Here is a 17,914-nt window from a genome sequence, read left to right on the forward strand (position 1 = left end):
TTGTCTTCAATGGTGTTTTAGAATTTGCCTTGGCTGCTGAAGTAGACTTGATAGTAAGCTGTGAAGGTCTGAAAACACCCTCAGAAGCCAATGCCTGCTCAGCGGCTCCAGACCTATCTGAGGGAATAGTCTCCGTAGGCCCAATACCTCGAGTTTCCAGAGGCCTAGTTGTCTCCACGTGGGAGTTGGAGGCGGCCTGCGGCTCTGAGATGGCGGGTGTCAGGGGCTGCGAAAGCACCTCACTGAGAGCCGGCAAACCGGCGACTGGCCTAGAAGAAGCTTCGTCGTCTGTTTTGGACCTCGGATGCCTGTCCTTTTCTTTGTCTTTGCATTTGTTATGAATTCCGGTCGTCAGTTGTTCCGACGGCATTATGTAGTTAAACCTTCGGCCAAAGTAATGTAAAGCAAAATCAAACAGACGCTTAATAGTGCGTTGGTTGAATCTAGCACAAAACCGACAGCTAGCAATGTCGTGGCCAGGGCCTAGGCAAGGAATACAGTAAGAGTGAAAATCCTTATGAGGTATTTGCTTCCCACAAGAAATACAATTGTTAACTTTTACTGACATAGGTCTGGAGCAAGAAAAAGTTTCCCCAAAGGGGTACTTAGCTTTATTGAAGACTTTGGTTCTGAAATTCAATTTCGAAAATATCAGGAGTTGGCCGACCAGCACTTGTGTACTGCTTTTGCTTTGGGCATCATGCGGCAAGAAAGACTGAAGAAAATGGCACCGGCTGCATCTTATATACCCCTGGTGCACTGACGTCAGGGAAGAGGCGACAGCAACCGACGCCGGCGCAGGACTTTGGAATTCAGGCCGACTGCGGGTAGCCTGCCAGCAGGATAAACCAAGTGTAATGACTGCAACAGTGAAACACGATGAACATCCAGCTTTACCTACACTGAAGAAAACTGATCTGCTCAGCAATGGGACATCGTTAGGTGACTATCAATCCTTGAAAGGCCACAAAAGAGCATTCTTCTCAGTGGCAGGAAAGTTCTGAAGGGCTTGGTGCCCAAACTTGATGTTTTAATTGGCTCAGCTCAGGCTGACTTAACACTTTTGGTGAGTGGAAGGTGCCCTGAAGCTTTGGAAGCTGGACGGTTGTTATATTCATTGCAGCATACAACCAATACAACTAAGGTTATTGCAGTAGTTATCATAATCATGAACATCAATTGTAGCTCCTGAGAAGTTCCTTAGTTGCTTCCTGTAAGATGACAAGAAACTACTTAAGTCACTTCCTTCTAACTACTTCTCTGACTGCTGCTGGCTAATCAGTAGCCAGAGGGAAGATGTGGAAGGAAGCCAGAGCTTTTGAAGCAGGCCAGTTGTTACTTCCTAGCCAGGAAGCAACTCAAACAGCAAAAAAAAAAAAAAATAAAGTACTACAACGGTGGAAATTAAGAACATCTGCTTGTTCTAACATTTACCAATGGTGGTTCTCCTTCAAAATTCAAATATTCCACGATTTCCCCATCAAATCCCTTTTAACCCTCAATCTCTACTTTGTCTTCCTCAACTGAATATAAACATTGTAAATCAATATTACATGACACATTCAATTAATTCTACCTTAGATGTTCTTCCCAATGTAACTTGAAAGACATCTCAATTATGTAATTAATCTAGGATTCACTTTGCTTTGATTTTTCTCGGTGTTGAGTCTGAAAATGGTACAAGTGGACTGATGTTCTACACTAATTAACTAAAAACATGTATTTAACCTATAAAGTAAGCTACAGCCTTTGAAAAGCACTTACTACAAATTGAACTTACAATTAAACAATCTTACTTTGGTAGATAATGACTTGAAATACTTAGTTTTAGTAACAAACCAATACCAAACACTCGCAGGAACACAAAAAATTACTTAAAACTGTCTAGACATCAGCATTTCAAAAACCTTTCCAGGAACTATTACTCAAAACTGCTGATATGTAAGCAAAGGTAGGGAGAGGGTGTAGAATTAAAAAAAAAAAAAAAAACAAACAAACTTTCAAAATTAACAGCAACTGAAAAACAGGCACATTTTTAAAATAATCATCATGTGGCTAGATTAACACTTTTTTTGAGCATGAAGGCCAACAGTTTTTCTAGCATTTCAGGTACTCTGCCACACCATTTTCATTTCAGTTGCACTGCAATGATTTATTTACACAAAATATTAACAGTTTAACTCAAGAACTCATACCTGGAAGTGAGAGCACAAATCATCCTACTCCACTGCTCCACCACTGCAGGGTGATGTCTCCAGTTCCCCACCATCTCTCTGGCAGTCTTCCAATATGGAGGTGATGGAAAGCATCGGGTACAACACAGGAACCACACTTCAAAAAGCACTCCAATGAGCTTTTCTGCCAAATTTTCTGCAATGCTTCCTATAGTAAAAACACACAACTTGTATGGAGACCATCTAGAAATAGCCAAATTAATTTAAAAGCAGTACAGCAGATTGCTAAAATCTAAATGTGAAAAATTAACCATATAATGCAAACACAGACATCAAATGTAAACTACAAGAAAAGTGGGTAAAATAGCAAACTGATTCACATAGCATTTCAGGTATCTTACTGTAAATCCTAGTCCAGCCATCTTAGCCTCGTCTGTGGTACAGGGAGATAAAGCCCTGACAACATCCTTGGCCACTGGTGTTCGATTAGTGGCTCTGGCAATGAAGAAACCAGACTAGAGGATGGGAGAAGAGTGAAGGGGCTTGGCTTGCATGGCTCTCGGGGGGGGGGGGGGGTTCATTCACTCAGGGGCATGCAGGGTAGCTGCAATTTCCTGGTGAAACTACATCCTGTACTTCGCCATCAGCAGCCTTGACAACCAACTCCAATGCCTTTTGCAGAAGTTGGGGAACATCCTTTATGTACAACCCACTGCAGACTTCCTTCCCTTGTGCAGAGTGTATCTGGGTTTGCAGGGTTGTAAAAACAAAACAAAAAAAGTGTCAATCCACCCCTATGGTTGCCCACGTGATAGTGCCTTTCAGCAGACTCTCATCTTTTGTGAAAAGGGGACGAATGGGTCAACTGGCAGAGAGGAGGCTAATGACAGATAGGCAGCAGGGAGCAAAGACAGGAAAAAAAATCCTAGTCACGGCCCTTTTAAGATCTAAAGCAGAGAACACAGCTTTGATTATATGGTTAGCTGAATCCAAATATCAGTCTTTTCAGATCAACAGTTACTTTTCCTGCCCTTCACTCCTAAGTCTAAGACACATACAGAGAAATAACTTGGGCATCCCTCCCCTTATTTCCAGCATGTACTCAATTTTGCAGCATTTTGCACAATACTTTGGCTATGAAATTTTGTGCCATTTCTTCTCAGTATCTATGAAAGAAAACACTGTCAAAGCACAAGGTAGGTAGGGGGCTGTATTCAAGACCCTTACGAACTTAATATGAAGGGAAATTTTTTTTCCTGCAAGCCACGAGTTTTTAGACTGGTGAGATTTTTCACAGAGGCGTTTCTGAGATCGTTCAACTACGGGAAGGGGATTTACTTCTAGGATTTGGTATGGAATAAATGTAGCTGTTAAGTTTTTGAAAACAAGTAAATCTTGTCTGGCAAGGAAAATGCTCTAGATGACGCCCCCCCAGTTGTGATTCACTCCCACTGATGGCACTACACCCAAGGGCGGACATATCTCAAAGAATGCCCCTTTCTCTGAACTAAAATAAGTGCATGCTGTTACAACTAATACTTTATCCAAGCAGTGCTCATCTGTCTGTAAAGTAGCATTTACAAATGAAGAAATGTCAAGAAGTAGCTTTGAGAGTACTACTTTCATTTTTAACCAGTTTTATGTTGTGTGATACTGCAAAGGAACTTTCTACTGCTATATTCTTTTGAAGAATGTGGTACTACAGGGACACTGTTATTTTTTTCTTGTAAGCCATGAGTTTTTAGACTGGTGAGATTTTTCACAGAGGTACAGACTTAAGGCAAAGTAAATGGGTCACTGATTCCTAGCTGCAATAATTCAGCTTATGATTCAATATAAAGTCTTGCAGTTAACTGCAGACAGTGCCAATAAATCAGCCAGAATCTACAGCCTGGAATAATAGTTTTGTTTCTAAAATAAAGCAAATGCATTAGTTTCTTTTAAGCAAAATACTCAACAGCTCCTTAAAATGCTACCTAGAAGATGGCCCTCATAAACCACAACAGTCAAAGGAAAACGAGATGATACTCTTGCCAGAAAAATCACAGCTAAGTGAATAGGGAATCACAACTTATTTGCTCTTCAATTTTAAGGCACAGAGTGCAATACAGCAGCAGAAAAGTTGGCTACAAAAGTCAAATTATCACGGTAGTTCCACCAGGTAATGTTTTCAGTGTAACAAATTAAAAACAAAATTGGTTTATGCAGGACCCTTAATACTGTAGAGATGAAAAACGTTACACAAAAAACTTATTTTCAGATTTTGAGTGCCATTAGCATTGAAGTATTTTGAAAGAAAAAAGGCAACTGCAATGTCCTTTAGGATTAAGGACTGCCACGCTGGAAAAGAATTAGTGAAAACAACTACATCTCAAAAACGTACTCACATTATACACACATTTAATTGTGAATGAAAACTAAACTTCTTGCAAAAGAAGTTTATTACATTGTTAATTTTAGAACTAGAATGTAAAGACAGTGAAACCTTTGAACATTTCAGAAATGTAAAACTAACCTGCTGCTGTTGGAGGAGCTAAGAGAGCATCGTTAATTTGTAGCAAAAACAGTAGAAGAACCTCCCATGTCTCCCTTGTCATGATCACAGATTCCCGAGCTAGTTTTTGAACAGCCATTAGCACTTGCAAACACAGTCGAATCTGATTATGGCTGTTATCTGGTCTAAAAAACAGAAACATTTAGAGAATAAAAAAAAGTATATCCACTCTAATGTCTTTAATAAGGGTTCAAAATTATAGTATTTTTTTTTTTTTTTTTTTTAACTAAAATACCAACAAGGACTTCATAATTAACAAAAACAAAAAAAAACAGATACAGATGCCTTTTACTTCATACGTTTCCCTTTTTTTCATTTCTATAAGGGGAGAAAAACATGCTTGATGAAATCTGAGCCATCAGACAATCTCTGGACCATTTAGTTGTTCATACTGAGAAGGCTGAACATTTATTACATTAAACTACTTAAAACTTCCCAAAAACTACAGCTCTGCAAGACATATCAATGTATCCCGGACTGAAATCGATCAGAACTGATCACTGCTCTATCACAGAAAAGAAATTCAAATTCACTCACATACATAAGACAGATCAAGAGAAATTGTCATTAACTTATTACTTTTTGTACCTGTCGAGTCTCCAAACATTACCACAATGTAAGTTAGCTGAATGCACTCAGACTTAGAATATTCATTGTCAAGTAAACTACAACATGCACCAGCAAATGTACAGTGAAACTGCACTACCAGCACTTGCAAACAGATTTTTATCAAGACTGTACTGAAAACATCGTCATCAGGATCCAGGAGTATGGGAGGGGGCAGGAGGTAGTACTCAGAAATGGACGTTCCCATTTGACTTGGCAGTAAGCAACATCCCTTGCTGCCTCTCCACTGGCCTTCCCCAAACAAATGTCTTATTTTGTGTAAAGTGCTTGCCATGAAACTCTATACAATGTCCAATGTTTACAGGAAGATTCTTATTACATTGCCAGTATGGCAGACAAAGTGGTGTTTAATTGCCTGGATTGTTTAGCTGTTTTATATATTTTTTAATAAAGCCAACTTCCTGCAATGGTAGTCCCAAAAGTAAATGCTTGCCCAAGGCTGCATATAGAAGCTGTCTTTGACCTCCTCAGACTGGGTTGTATCATTACCCCTGTATGTTCAATGACTGTGCCCATGATTGTCCCATTTACACAGGAATCAATAGTGTTAAACAGCACATTGTAGTGGATCTTTGACGGCCATCTGCAGAAGTTTTGAAAGTCTTTCTTGAAGGTAGCATCTGCAGCCTCCTTGCAAATATCTTCAACCTGTTGAATAACACCTCCTTAATACTACAGCATCTGTGTCTGACAATTAACTGCTTTAATAAATTAACAGGGTATCACATGTACAGACACCTCCCTGCCAAACCTCTCCATTACATGACTCCCTCTTATTTACTACCGGTATCAATTTATACAATGAAAAATCAGGCTCTCATTAGGCACTCCCGAAGAAGTCCTTGAGGCCTGTATAACAAAAGGAACAGCAGCAAGTTTAGACAATTCTACTCCTAACAAATCCAGACAGCGTTGAGTCAGCCATTTGTTTGATCACCCACTTAAAATGCTCCTGCATTAAATTTAATGTTTTCCTGAAGGACACACACTGCAGGAATATATCAGACCTGAAAAAAAGAAGTTATGTATTCATCATAACGTTCTGTGTGTGCTGTCCATCTCGCCTTCATTCTTATATGGTTGGGTTCAGAACAGATCCTCAGTTCCGACTTGGCCGGTCTTCTACTAGCCCGTGGCTGAAACCCTATCCCATCATGCCCTATGAAAGCTCCCCAGATCTTGTTTACGGATATACAAAAAAAAAAAGTACCAAATAAACTATCGAATACCTTACAGAGCAATCAAGAAGGTCAGGGAACGGGGCGTGGCCAAGGATGAACACAGGATAGCAGCAGATTTCTTCAGCTCCACCAATTTCATTACATTGACAGGAATTAATTACTTAAAAAATTAATTCTTGAAGTAATTTTCTTTCTAAATATGTTTGTTTTATATAGTTCTTGAACTATATCTAAAAAAGAAAGGAAATCTTAATAATATTCCTGTCAGAAATTACTTTGGAAATTTTCCTGTCAGTTTATCAGTCTGAAATGAGTTCCAGTAAGACAAATTCTCAAGACTCCAGCATCAAGAAAGAACTTCAGTCTCTGATAATTATAGTCCAGCAACTTACTGCTAAGATGGATAAAATGGATACTAAAATAGACACTTTCATAGAAAAAACTACAAAACAAATAGACTTGTTACATATGGACCTGCAACAACAGAAGATCCAGATGACAGGCATAGAAGAAGCTGTGAATGACATGGAAAATAAAATACAAGAAGAGGAAATCAACATTGAGTTTCTGCTGAAACAAAATACACATTTACAAACAAAGCTGGATGACCTGGAAAATAGATCTAGGCGCAATAACATTAGGATTTTTGGACTGCCAGAAAATATTGAAGGTAACAATATTACTTCTTTTTTCATGGCTCCCTAAAACTTTAGATTTACCAGAAGCATTCTCTTTTGGTATCGAAAGAGCACATAGATCTATAGCTAATACTAACTCTAACAAAAACTATCCTAGATCAGTTATAGTTAGATTTCTATCATCTTTTGATAAAGAGATGGTTCTTAAATCTGCTTGGGCAAAAGCTCCTGTTAAGTTTAATGAGACAACTGTGCGTTTTGACAATGACTATTCTTCCATGGTAATTGCTAAAAGAAAAGTTTTTCTGCCACTAATAAGGGAGCTTAAAAAGCACAGTTTAAAACATACCTTCTGTTTCCTGTCAAGCTTAAAATCTTCCTTCCTGATGGTCCTAAGGTCTTGGATGATTTAGACTCTGCTTTACTGTTTGTCAAAGAAAAAAGGATTTTGGATAAAACAGAAGAAATGGAATGGGCTAGTTCTTCATTAAAGAGATTGGCAACTGAAGCTTCCTGGAAGACTTCAGAGAAGAAGAAGAGACTAAAAAACAAATGATTTGTTATATGTTTTTTTTCTCTCTCGTCATTTTAGTTCATTATTAATCTTTTGAATATAGTTCCTGCATTTCCAGAAAGCCACAAATATTTTGGAAAAGATTTAATCAAAGTTATTCTCTATGTGCAAAGAAATGTTTTGTTTCATAACCAGTCAAAATGCCTGAGGATTTAATGGCAGGCTGTGACTCTATTTGTTTTCTTTCTGAAAAAGTAAGGTTAGTAATTTGATACATTTTTTTATCTTTATCTTTTTTTCCTTCTTCTTTTATTATTTTCTTTGTTTAAACAATGACATTCTATTTAGATTATGTAGTGGGTAAAGGGTGGGGAGGGCAGGAGAGAACAGTAATGAAAATATCATTAATAGAATAATAACATATTTATTTCTTGTAAAAGTTTATAAGTTCTTCAAATGCTATTTCTAATTATACTTTCTTGATTATACTGCTTATGCTTGTTTGTAAATAATCTGTCATGCTTTAACTAATAATAATCAGAACTAAATAAGAGTAAATAATATGTTTTATTTTTAACTCTATTAATATAAACAGTAAGTAACATTCCATTGTGTATACTTCTTACAGCTTTCTCTTACATTTTTTATTTCTGCCTCACTCCCTTTTATTTTCTACTCTCTTTTCTTTTCTTTATTAATATATAGAAATGCTTTTGACTGTGTGGGCACAGTGAATAATAGGATTTGTATGAAAATTGAGTTGGGAGAAGAATGCTGAGTTTTATTGCTTGTTGGTAATTTTGAGTTTAATTTCACTTGCATAGAGGCTGTGATGATCTGTGGAATACATTGTGGAGGTTCTGTCATGTTTAGATGCATTTACACTGCTAAATGAATGTTTGTCACTAGTTTTTAATAAGTTTCCCAAAATGTTGAGAGACAATCTGGGATGTGGGCTGTCTTATGCACAATGTCCTTGAGTTACCTCAGAATCTTCAAATCACAGAATTCTCACAGAGAAACTGAAAGCAGTTAGTATAAACATTGACAAGGTTATCACACTGACACACCACAGATTCAGGAAAAATACTCTGTTCATAAAATATGTCAGTTATAATGAGTTTAAATGATGTAGTTTCTTGTAGTAAGTAAATGTCTTGTTTTAGAAGGCATAAAAATGAAACATTTATTTAAATGTTTTTGAAAATCTACTTAACAGCAGCATAATAATCTGTGTTAAAAATTTGTGTTCCAAACATATACTTTACTATAACTCATTTAATTCATCTGATTGACAAACATAAATAATCTTATAACTCTATTCTGGAAGAAATGTCATGTGATATATTTTAAAGCAGTAGGTTAGCATGATTGTAAAATCTGGTTACCAATATGTGTTTGCTGTGCATTATTTTGTATAAAGCAGACAGATTTATTCTATGGACAGCAAGTAGGATAGTGCTCTATAAAGACACAACTCAGTGAGATCAGATATATATATATATATATATATATATATATATATATATATATATATACATATATGTGTGTGTGTGTGTGTGTGTGTGATGGCTTTTTTTCTGAGAATCTGCATAACTATCCAATATGATTTATAATAATTTCTATGAATACAATATTTTACTCTATTGACAAAATGAATGTTTGCCACAAGTTTAATAAGTTTCCCGCCAAAATGTTAAGGGAGACAATCTGGGATGTGGGCTGTCTCATGCACAGTGTCCATGAGTTTCCTCAGAAGCTTCACTCACAGAATTTTCACAGAGAAACTGAAAGCAGTTAGTATAAACATTAACAAGGTTATCACACTGACACACCACAGATTCAGGAAAAATACTCTATTCATAAAATGTGTCAGTTATGATGAGTTTAGATGATGTAGTTTCTTGTAGCAAGTAAATATCTTATTTTAGAAGGCATAGAAAATGAAACATTTATTTAAATGTTTTTGAAAATCTACTTAACAGTAGCATAATAATCTGTGTTAAAACTTGTGTCCCAAACATATACTTTACTATAACTCATTTAATTCATCTGATTGACAAGCATAAATAATCTTATAACTCTATTCTGGAAGAAATGTCATGTGATATATTTTAAAGCAGTAGGTTAGCATGATTGTAAAATCTGGTTACTAATATGTGTTTGCTGTGCATTATTTTGTATAAAGCAGACAGATTTATTCTAGGGACAGCAAGTAGGATAGTGCTCTACAAAGACACAACTCAGTGAGATCAGATATATATATATGTGTGTGTGTGTGTGTGTGTGTGTGTGTGTGTGTGTGTGTGTGTGTGTGTGTGTGTGTGTATGTATGTATATATGTGTATGTGTATATGTATGTGTCTGTGTCTGTGTGTGTGTGTGTGTGTGTGTGGGTATGTGTGTGTGTGTATATGTGTGTGTGTATATGTATATGTATGTGTGTGTGTCTGTGTTTATGTGTGTGATGGCTTTTTTTTTAGGTAATAACGCAGGTGTTTCTGAGAATCTGCATAACTATGCAATATGATTTATAATAATTTTTATGAATACAATATTTTACTCTATTGACAATAATGAGTTTAAGTAAATGCTCATATACAAACAATTCAAGATTTTTTTGGAAGCTGTTGATAGAATTCACATGACAGAAAATAGATGCATCTTAATGCATGTAATGTCTGAATCATATTAGCCAAAGTTTTTGATTTAAATGAATGTTAGAACATAATTTTCTCTCCTCTTGATTTCTAACATTAAGATTATTTGAATGCTATTAGAATACAAGTGTTATATATTACATAGATCTATATAATAGTATGAACAGTTTTTAAAAAAAAAAAAAAAAAAAGTTTATTTTAGTTTATATGATGCTGTTTTACCAAATGTGTAGTTTTGTCTTGATAGATAATTGAATTGAAAACTGTTAACCTCAGTTAAATATAACTAGTATTAAATTGATAAGGTGGTAGCTGAGGTACTGCTGCTTAGGGTAGGGGTTAACTTGAGTAGTAAATACTGCTCTAAGTTGGAGTTTTCAACTCCAGGCGGGATGCAAGGTTTAATCCTTACATTATTTTCACTTGTTCATTGTTATATGTATATAGTTTTGACATCCACAATATATTTTGTACACTCATTGTCACTACAAACAAAATTGAATCCTATACAAAATCCCATAAGAGATTTAATAAATACAGCTATATTTAAAGGTACACCTAAAAGAGGAGATGTAACATTATTTATCTTGTTCTTTGTTATTTCGATCATAAGATTCTTGAGTTTTAAAAATGCCAAATGACATCTTTAAAAGGAATTTCTTTAAACATTAATGGATTGAATAATCCGTGTAAAAGGGCAAGCCTAATAAGATACATTAATCTACACAAGGCCAATCTAGTCTTCCTGCAAGAAACCCATCTCTTGAAAAAAGATATTGATAAACTAGCCACTAATAAGTATACAGTATTTGTTAGTTCAGAGCACACTCAGAAAAAAAGAGGAGTGGCTATTTTATGGAATAAAAGTATGCCCATTCCTAAAACCATTAAGTCTTATCAGGATGACAAAGGAATGTTTTGTATGGTTACAATACAAATTAATGGGAAGACTTACACTTTAATTAATGTATATTGGATACCTGGAATTGGTATTAATACAGTGAAACATCATATTGATAAGATCATATCATTCTCTGTAGGGGATATTATTTTAGCTGGTGATTTTAATTGTATACTACATGAAAGTGATACTACCACTATAAAGAAAAGAAGAATTACATCTAATGCAAAACATTTAAATGATTTTGCTAATTATTATCATTTGAATGATATTAATAATCAGATAAATCATTACCATACACCTTTTTTTCTAACAGATACAAAACTTATTCAAAAATAGATAGGGTCTTTATTTCTAACCAGATGGTAACAGATTTAATTAATTCCAAAATAATTTCATGTCCTATATCTGATCATAACTCAATTGTTTTTGAATTCATGATAAAAAATACTCATAATGTTCAGATCAAAAGGATACCAGCATACTTAACTCAGCTAAAAGACTATAAAGAATATATACTTTCAGAAGTACAACATTTTCTAGACATAAATAATACTCCTGAAGTCTCCATTGTCTATGTTTGGGATGCCTTAAAATCATATCTATATGGACAAAGTATCAGATGGTATAATAACAAAAGGAAATCTTGGGATAAGGAATTGTTAGATATTCAAAGTAAACTAGACTCTTATAAACATAATAATAAAGAAAATATTATGGACAAGAAAGTTATTGAAGAAATAAACAAACTAAATGAGAAATACAAAGAAATTTTAACTCATAAAGTTAAAATAACTTTAGAGAAATACAAGTTCTTGTCTTATTCAATAAGCCCCAAATACTTACATAGACTTAAAAATAAAACAAAAAGATTGAATAAACAAAACCATATCAAAGAAATCTTTTCTCTAAGGAAAAGAAGAATGTTTCTAGTATACCAGAAATACTGGATGAATTTAGAAATCACTTTCACAAGATTAACCATAACAACATTAACATGGAACCTAAAGATAAAATAAAGGAGTTTATAACCACAAACATGAATAAAAGCTTAATAAACAACAGATTAAACTATTGGACAAGAGTATTTCATATACAGAAGTTATTACACAAATAAATAAGCTTAAATCAAACAAAGCACCGGGTAATGATGGTATTATACCAGAAATATATAAAATCCTTTCTAAAACTACATATTCATTAATACATAAGGTTTTATTCTGGCCCAAACTGAGTTAATAACCCCCCCACATCTTGGCAATATACATTTATTTCACCAATTTTAAAACCTAATAAAGATCCAACTAGATGTTCTTCATATCGACCCATCTCATTACTTAATGTTGATTATAAAATGTTTATGAGTATTTTTGCTGATAGATTGAAGACAATTATCCCGGCATTATAGACATAGATCAGGCGGGCTTCATTGTAAATAGAAATACTTTTGATAATATAAGAAGAACTTTAACATTAATTGATTTTGCAAATAGGAAAAAGAAAGATTTAACACTTATTAGTCTTGATATAGGTTCAGCATTTGATTCAGTAAGTTAGGACTATCTGTTTACCTTACTGAAATGCACAAATTTCTCTGATGCATTTGTAAATTTAATTGAGCATTTATACAAAGGAACGCTGGCTTATATTAAGGTAGGAACATATGTTTCACAAAAATACCCATTCTTAAAGGTACAAAGCAAGGATGTCCACTTTCTCCACTATTATTCACTTTAGTAATGGAGCCTTGGGCTAATTTGATTAGAAACAGTACTGACATAGAGGGTTTTGAAATAGAAGAAAATACAACATCAAAAATTCAACTTTTTGCAGATGATGTTCTAATTACATCAGCAGGATCTAATTCTTCTATGCAGTCTTTATTTGATAAAATGATAAATTTTAAAAGTATTTCTGGTTTAATATTCAATGAAGCAAAGACTAAAATACTACCTATATATACACGAAAAATACTCTCATTAGTGATTTTACTAAATATGTACCCAACTCAGGTCAGATAACTTATTTAGGTATAATACTATCTAAAGATATTAAATCTATTATATATAATAACTATAATACCTGTTTTCTTAATATACAAAATCTTTTTAATACCTGGAATAATATGTTTTTTACTATGGAGGAGAGACTTACAATTATTAAAATGATAATATTCCCCAAGATTTTATACTTAATACAATCAATAATACTTTCACCTACAAAAATAACTATCAAGAAACTGAATACACTAATGTTAAACTTCTTATGGGCACCTAATAGACCTAGGATTGCATTAAAGAAACATACTAATAGCTGGTCTCAAGGCGGTATTTCTTTTCCAGACTTTAATTTATATATTATCTCTTCTATTATAAAAGTTATTACTTTATTAATAGATCGGTCATATGTCGCAAAATGGAAAGATTATTGCGAGCTAATTAGTATGCACTTCATGAAAATCTCCTTAACACATAAAAATATGATTATAAATAACTCCATGTTGTGGTTGCTAAAGGAATTTTGTACTTCACCTATTACACCTAAACATATGGTCTGTTAACCCATTAAATATTATTATTAGTTATCGTAACTTTATATTCATGCACCCTAAGTATAGGGAATGGAATTTTATTGTATTTCCTATAATTTATACTCAGGGTATGCTTATGTCATCTACTTCTGAAGGAGCTCATTTAGCTATAGATAATAATCTAAAGTACTGGTATCAGCTGATATCTGATAATAAAGTTAAAAATCTAGATTTCTTAAAACAAGAATTTGATCTAAGAGAAACTTGCTGGTTAGAGGTTCAGATCTTTAGACAACATCTCATTGATAGAATAGATCTAATGTCTATAACAGTTAAAGAATCTATTCCAAAACTGATTGATTACTTGATAATAAATTTACAGCATAAAGTTTCTGATAAAGGTAAACTTTCATATATACATAAAATTATCAGACAATAAACTTTTTACAATGTAGATTCATACTGGAATTATTTCACCTCTATTAATGGGGACCCACCAACTCAACAAGATAAACAATATATATTGGAATCTGCTTATAGAACTACATCTTCCATTGTCTGGAGACTTTATACATGGAAATTTTTACATAGATCTTTTATACACCTTTGATGATGAATAAAATTAATAATAAAGATAATCTATGTAAGAGATGTAATGTAGAAATTAATGCTGACTGGGCTCATATGTTTTATGACTGTATGAAGTTGAAAGAATACTGGAAGTCAATTAATGAATTTTGCAGGCTCTTTTACAGATAATTTCATTATTTCTAAGTCTCTTATATTATTCAACACACCTGTACCTCAATGTGTTAAAAGATTAAGCTTCCCTTGTTATGGTCTATCCTAGCAGTGGCTAGGAAAATAATAACTAGAAATTGGATTTCAGATACACCTCCTTCGTTCAATGAATTTAAAAATGTTATGAATATAATGTGTCATATGGAAATAAGCACAATTAGAATGAGAACAACTAGAAAAACATCACATTTTATTGTATGGGATAATTTACAAAATTTGTTAAAAAAATTCTAATTTCAATAGCACAGTATTTTAGTTTAATTAATTGATCTGATTGTAGTGGATGTCTTTGTAAATACTTTAGTTGTTTTGTTGAATATTATAATAATACCTATTTTTAATTATTTGTATAAAATTGTTATGATATTTCTCTTATATGTTAAAACAATAAACTTGTTTTGAAAAAAAAAAGAAGGTCAGGGAACATTAACCACCAATTGTATCCGCTCGGTCCTCCAGGAGTCAAAGGCTGGGGGAAGGAGGGTGGGATTTAAGAATGAAGGCGAGAGAGAACACACATGGAATGTTATGGTGAGTACATAAGTTCTTTATGTGACGTTGTCCTATCTCGCCTTTATTCTTAACTGGTTGGGAGAGTGTCCCTAGCACCATCTTTCTTGGGTGGCTTAAGGGAGAATATTCTTCAGAACAGTGGATCAAAAAGAGGCCCCTGTTCCTTGAGGCCAAATCCACTTTGTAATGAGTGATAGAGGTATGAGGCCTTGCCCATGTTGCTGCAGCACAAATGGTATCAATTGGTAGTCTCGTCCGAAAGTCAGAAGAGGTTGCTATGGCTCTTGTAGAATGACATTTTACTTTACGGGTGAGTTCTTTGTTTTGAGATTGGTAAATAAAGGTAATACAATCTGACAGCCATTTTGAATTTATGACTTTGGAAACTGGAGCACCTTTCTTAGAATCTGAAAATGATACAAATAATTGATCAGATTTTCTGAGGTCCTTTGTCCTATGTAAGTAGAAAAGTAATTGCCTATGTACATCTAGTTGGTGTAGCATGTATTCCGCCTTGTTGCCATAGTTGGGGGAAAAAAATGGTAGTTCCATGGAATTTGTTCAAGTTAGATTCCAAGCATACTTTGGGTAGAAAAGATGGTTTGTTCATAGGGATACTATGTCTTTGTGAAAAAGCATCTAGTGGGGCTTTACAGACAATGCTTGCAGCTCTTTTAGCAGAAGTAATGGTTATCAAAAGAATCATCTTCCAAGTCAAATACTTGAGATCACAGGATGATGCAAGTTCAAATGGAAGAATCAAACGAGAAGACCAAATTCAGGTCCCATGGTGCTGGAGGGGCTTTAATGGGTGTTAATAAAATAGTACCTTTAAGAAAAGCCTTGCAAAGTCTGTGGGACATCACATTGGGGCCTGATTCACTTAAATGGAAATCAGATAACGCTGCTAACTGAACTCGAATAGTAGCTGCAGCTGCACCTTTATTAAACAGCTTTGCTAAGAATTCAAGAATGGAAGCTACTGGGGTAGAGAAGGGGTCACTGCGATTACTCAAGGTTCAAGGCTCATTAAGAAAATCTTTTCCATTTGTTCATAAATAAAACTTTCTCGTCATAGCTTATGAGACAAGACCAAGATATGCTTCACTGATTGAGAAAGGTTAGGGAGTCTGATTATGTTTGGAATCAGAGCAGCCAAGCTGTCAATTTGAGGGTTTGAAGGAAGGGGTAGAGCATCCCTGATGCAGGAGCTGGGAAGTCCAGAAATGGGTCCAGAATTCACAGCTCCTCCTGGAGATGAGGCCAAAGGAAGGGGAACCAGATTTGATGAGGCCAGTATGGGGCAATGAGTATCAAATTCCTTCCCAAGGTACTGGCTTTCTGTAGCACTTTGGGTATGAACGGAAAGGAAGGAAAGGCATAGAGGTGACCCGAGGGCCAATTGTATACAAATGCATCCCTTGCTGACTCTCCCGGAGGGGGGATAAGGACAAGACAGCTGCTGCATTTGGCATTCGTGGATGTGGCAAAAAAGGTCATAGCAAGCCTAGCCCCATTTGCGGAAAATCTTTTCTGCTATTTCTTGTTTTAGGGACCACTTGTAAGGCATCAGAATCGCTCTGCTGATGAGTCTGTCTGCCATCACGTTGGATTTCCCCAGGATGTGCATCGCTATCAGAAAGCTATCAGTTGGGAGGAGGTCGCCCATGGCCGTACTCTCAGGCCTCCTGTCAAAGGGGGTAAGACCTTTTTCTTCCTTGTTTATGTACCACACAATGGATATGCTGTCTGTCTGTATTGCAATAGTTCCTAGCGAAGAGAGTCTTGGAATGCTTGCAACACTAAAAGCACCGCTCTCATCTCTAGGACACTGATGTGCAAATGGACCTCATGATCCTGCCAAGCGTCTTGGACTGTCCTTCCCAGATAATGCCCCCCCCCACCTGGGACACGTCTGTGGTCACTGTGGCTAAAGGATGTGGAAGAACAAAGGGTCGACCTAATATCACGAGTGGAGTGAAGCCACCAACGAAGGTCTTTCTTGCAAGATTCTGTTAATTTGGTGGGACATGGGTAATTCCTGCATGGACTACTGAGTGAACAGTAGCCACGGCAGAGTTCTCAGATGCAGTTGTGCTAATGGAATCAAGTTTATTGCTGCTGCCATGGTTCCCAAGACTTTCAGGACTGTTTTTGCTTGAACCTTTTTCTTGGAAAGTAGGTTTATGACCTCATGTCGTAGGACTTTAACTCTTTTGGGAGGAAATTTTACCATCATCTTTGTTGTATCCAGATTTGCTCCTAAAAAAATGGTATGCTGAGATGGCAACAAGGCAGATTTTTCATAACTTATTGTGATTCCTAAGTGAGAACAGAGCTGCAAGGTGTTGTCTCTCACTTTTGTTAGATGATCAGTGGTTGTGGTAAGGAACCAGTCGTCTAGGTACAGAAACTCTTGGAATCCTAGGCATCTCAAGTGAGCCATGACTATTGCCATACACTTGAACACTCTGGGGGCTGCAGCGAGACCAAAGGGCAGAGCTCAAAACCGGTAGTGACTGGCTCCCAGCCGAAAGTGCAAATGACTCCTGGATCACCTGTTTATTTTTATGTGGTAGTATGCATCCTGGAGGTCTACAGAACACATCCAATCATCTTGTCCCAGAAAAGTGAGTGTCGACTGCAGTGTTACCATGTGGTACTTTGACTTTCTTACTGATTTGTTTAATTTGCTGAGATCCATGGTGGTTTCCAGTCTCCTGTTTTCTTTGGAACTAAAAAAAATCTTGAGTAAGCTATGTATCTTATTTGGTCTGCTGGGACTGTCTGGATGACTTTTTCTAGCAACTTTTGTATTTCT

The 17,914-nt window shown here is 35.4% G+C and overlaps 1 protein-coding gene across 2 annotated transcripts in view; it reads right to left on the reverse strand.

The window, feature by feature from the left end:
- The window catches only part of RALGAPB (Ral GTPase activating protein non-catalytic subunit beta), a 3,411,848-nt gene that overhangs the window by 3,016,178 nt on the left and 377,756 nt on the right, over positions 1-17,914 (reverse strand). For both annotated transcript variants that reach the window (XM_044090192.1, XM_044090191.1), the window contains exons 4-5: positions 4,690-4,853; positions 2,196-2,382 (exon numbers count right to left, since the gene is read on the reverse strand). In XM_044090192.1, the coding sequence (XP_043946127.1) occupies positions 2,196-2,382; positions 4,690-4,853 (351 nt within the window). The remainder of the gene's footprint in view (positions 1-2,195; positions 2,383-4,689; positions 4,854-17,914) is intronic.

The sequence above is a fragment of the Protopterus annectens genome, chromosome 12.part0 (genome assembly GCF_019279795.1).
Source record: "Protopterus annectens isolate FY-2018-M chromosome 12.part0, PAN1.0, whole genome shotgun sequence".
NCBI lineage: Eukaryota > Metazoa > Chordata > Ceratodontiformes > Protopteridae > Protopterus > Protopterus annectens.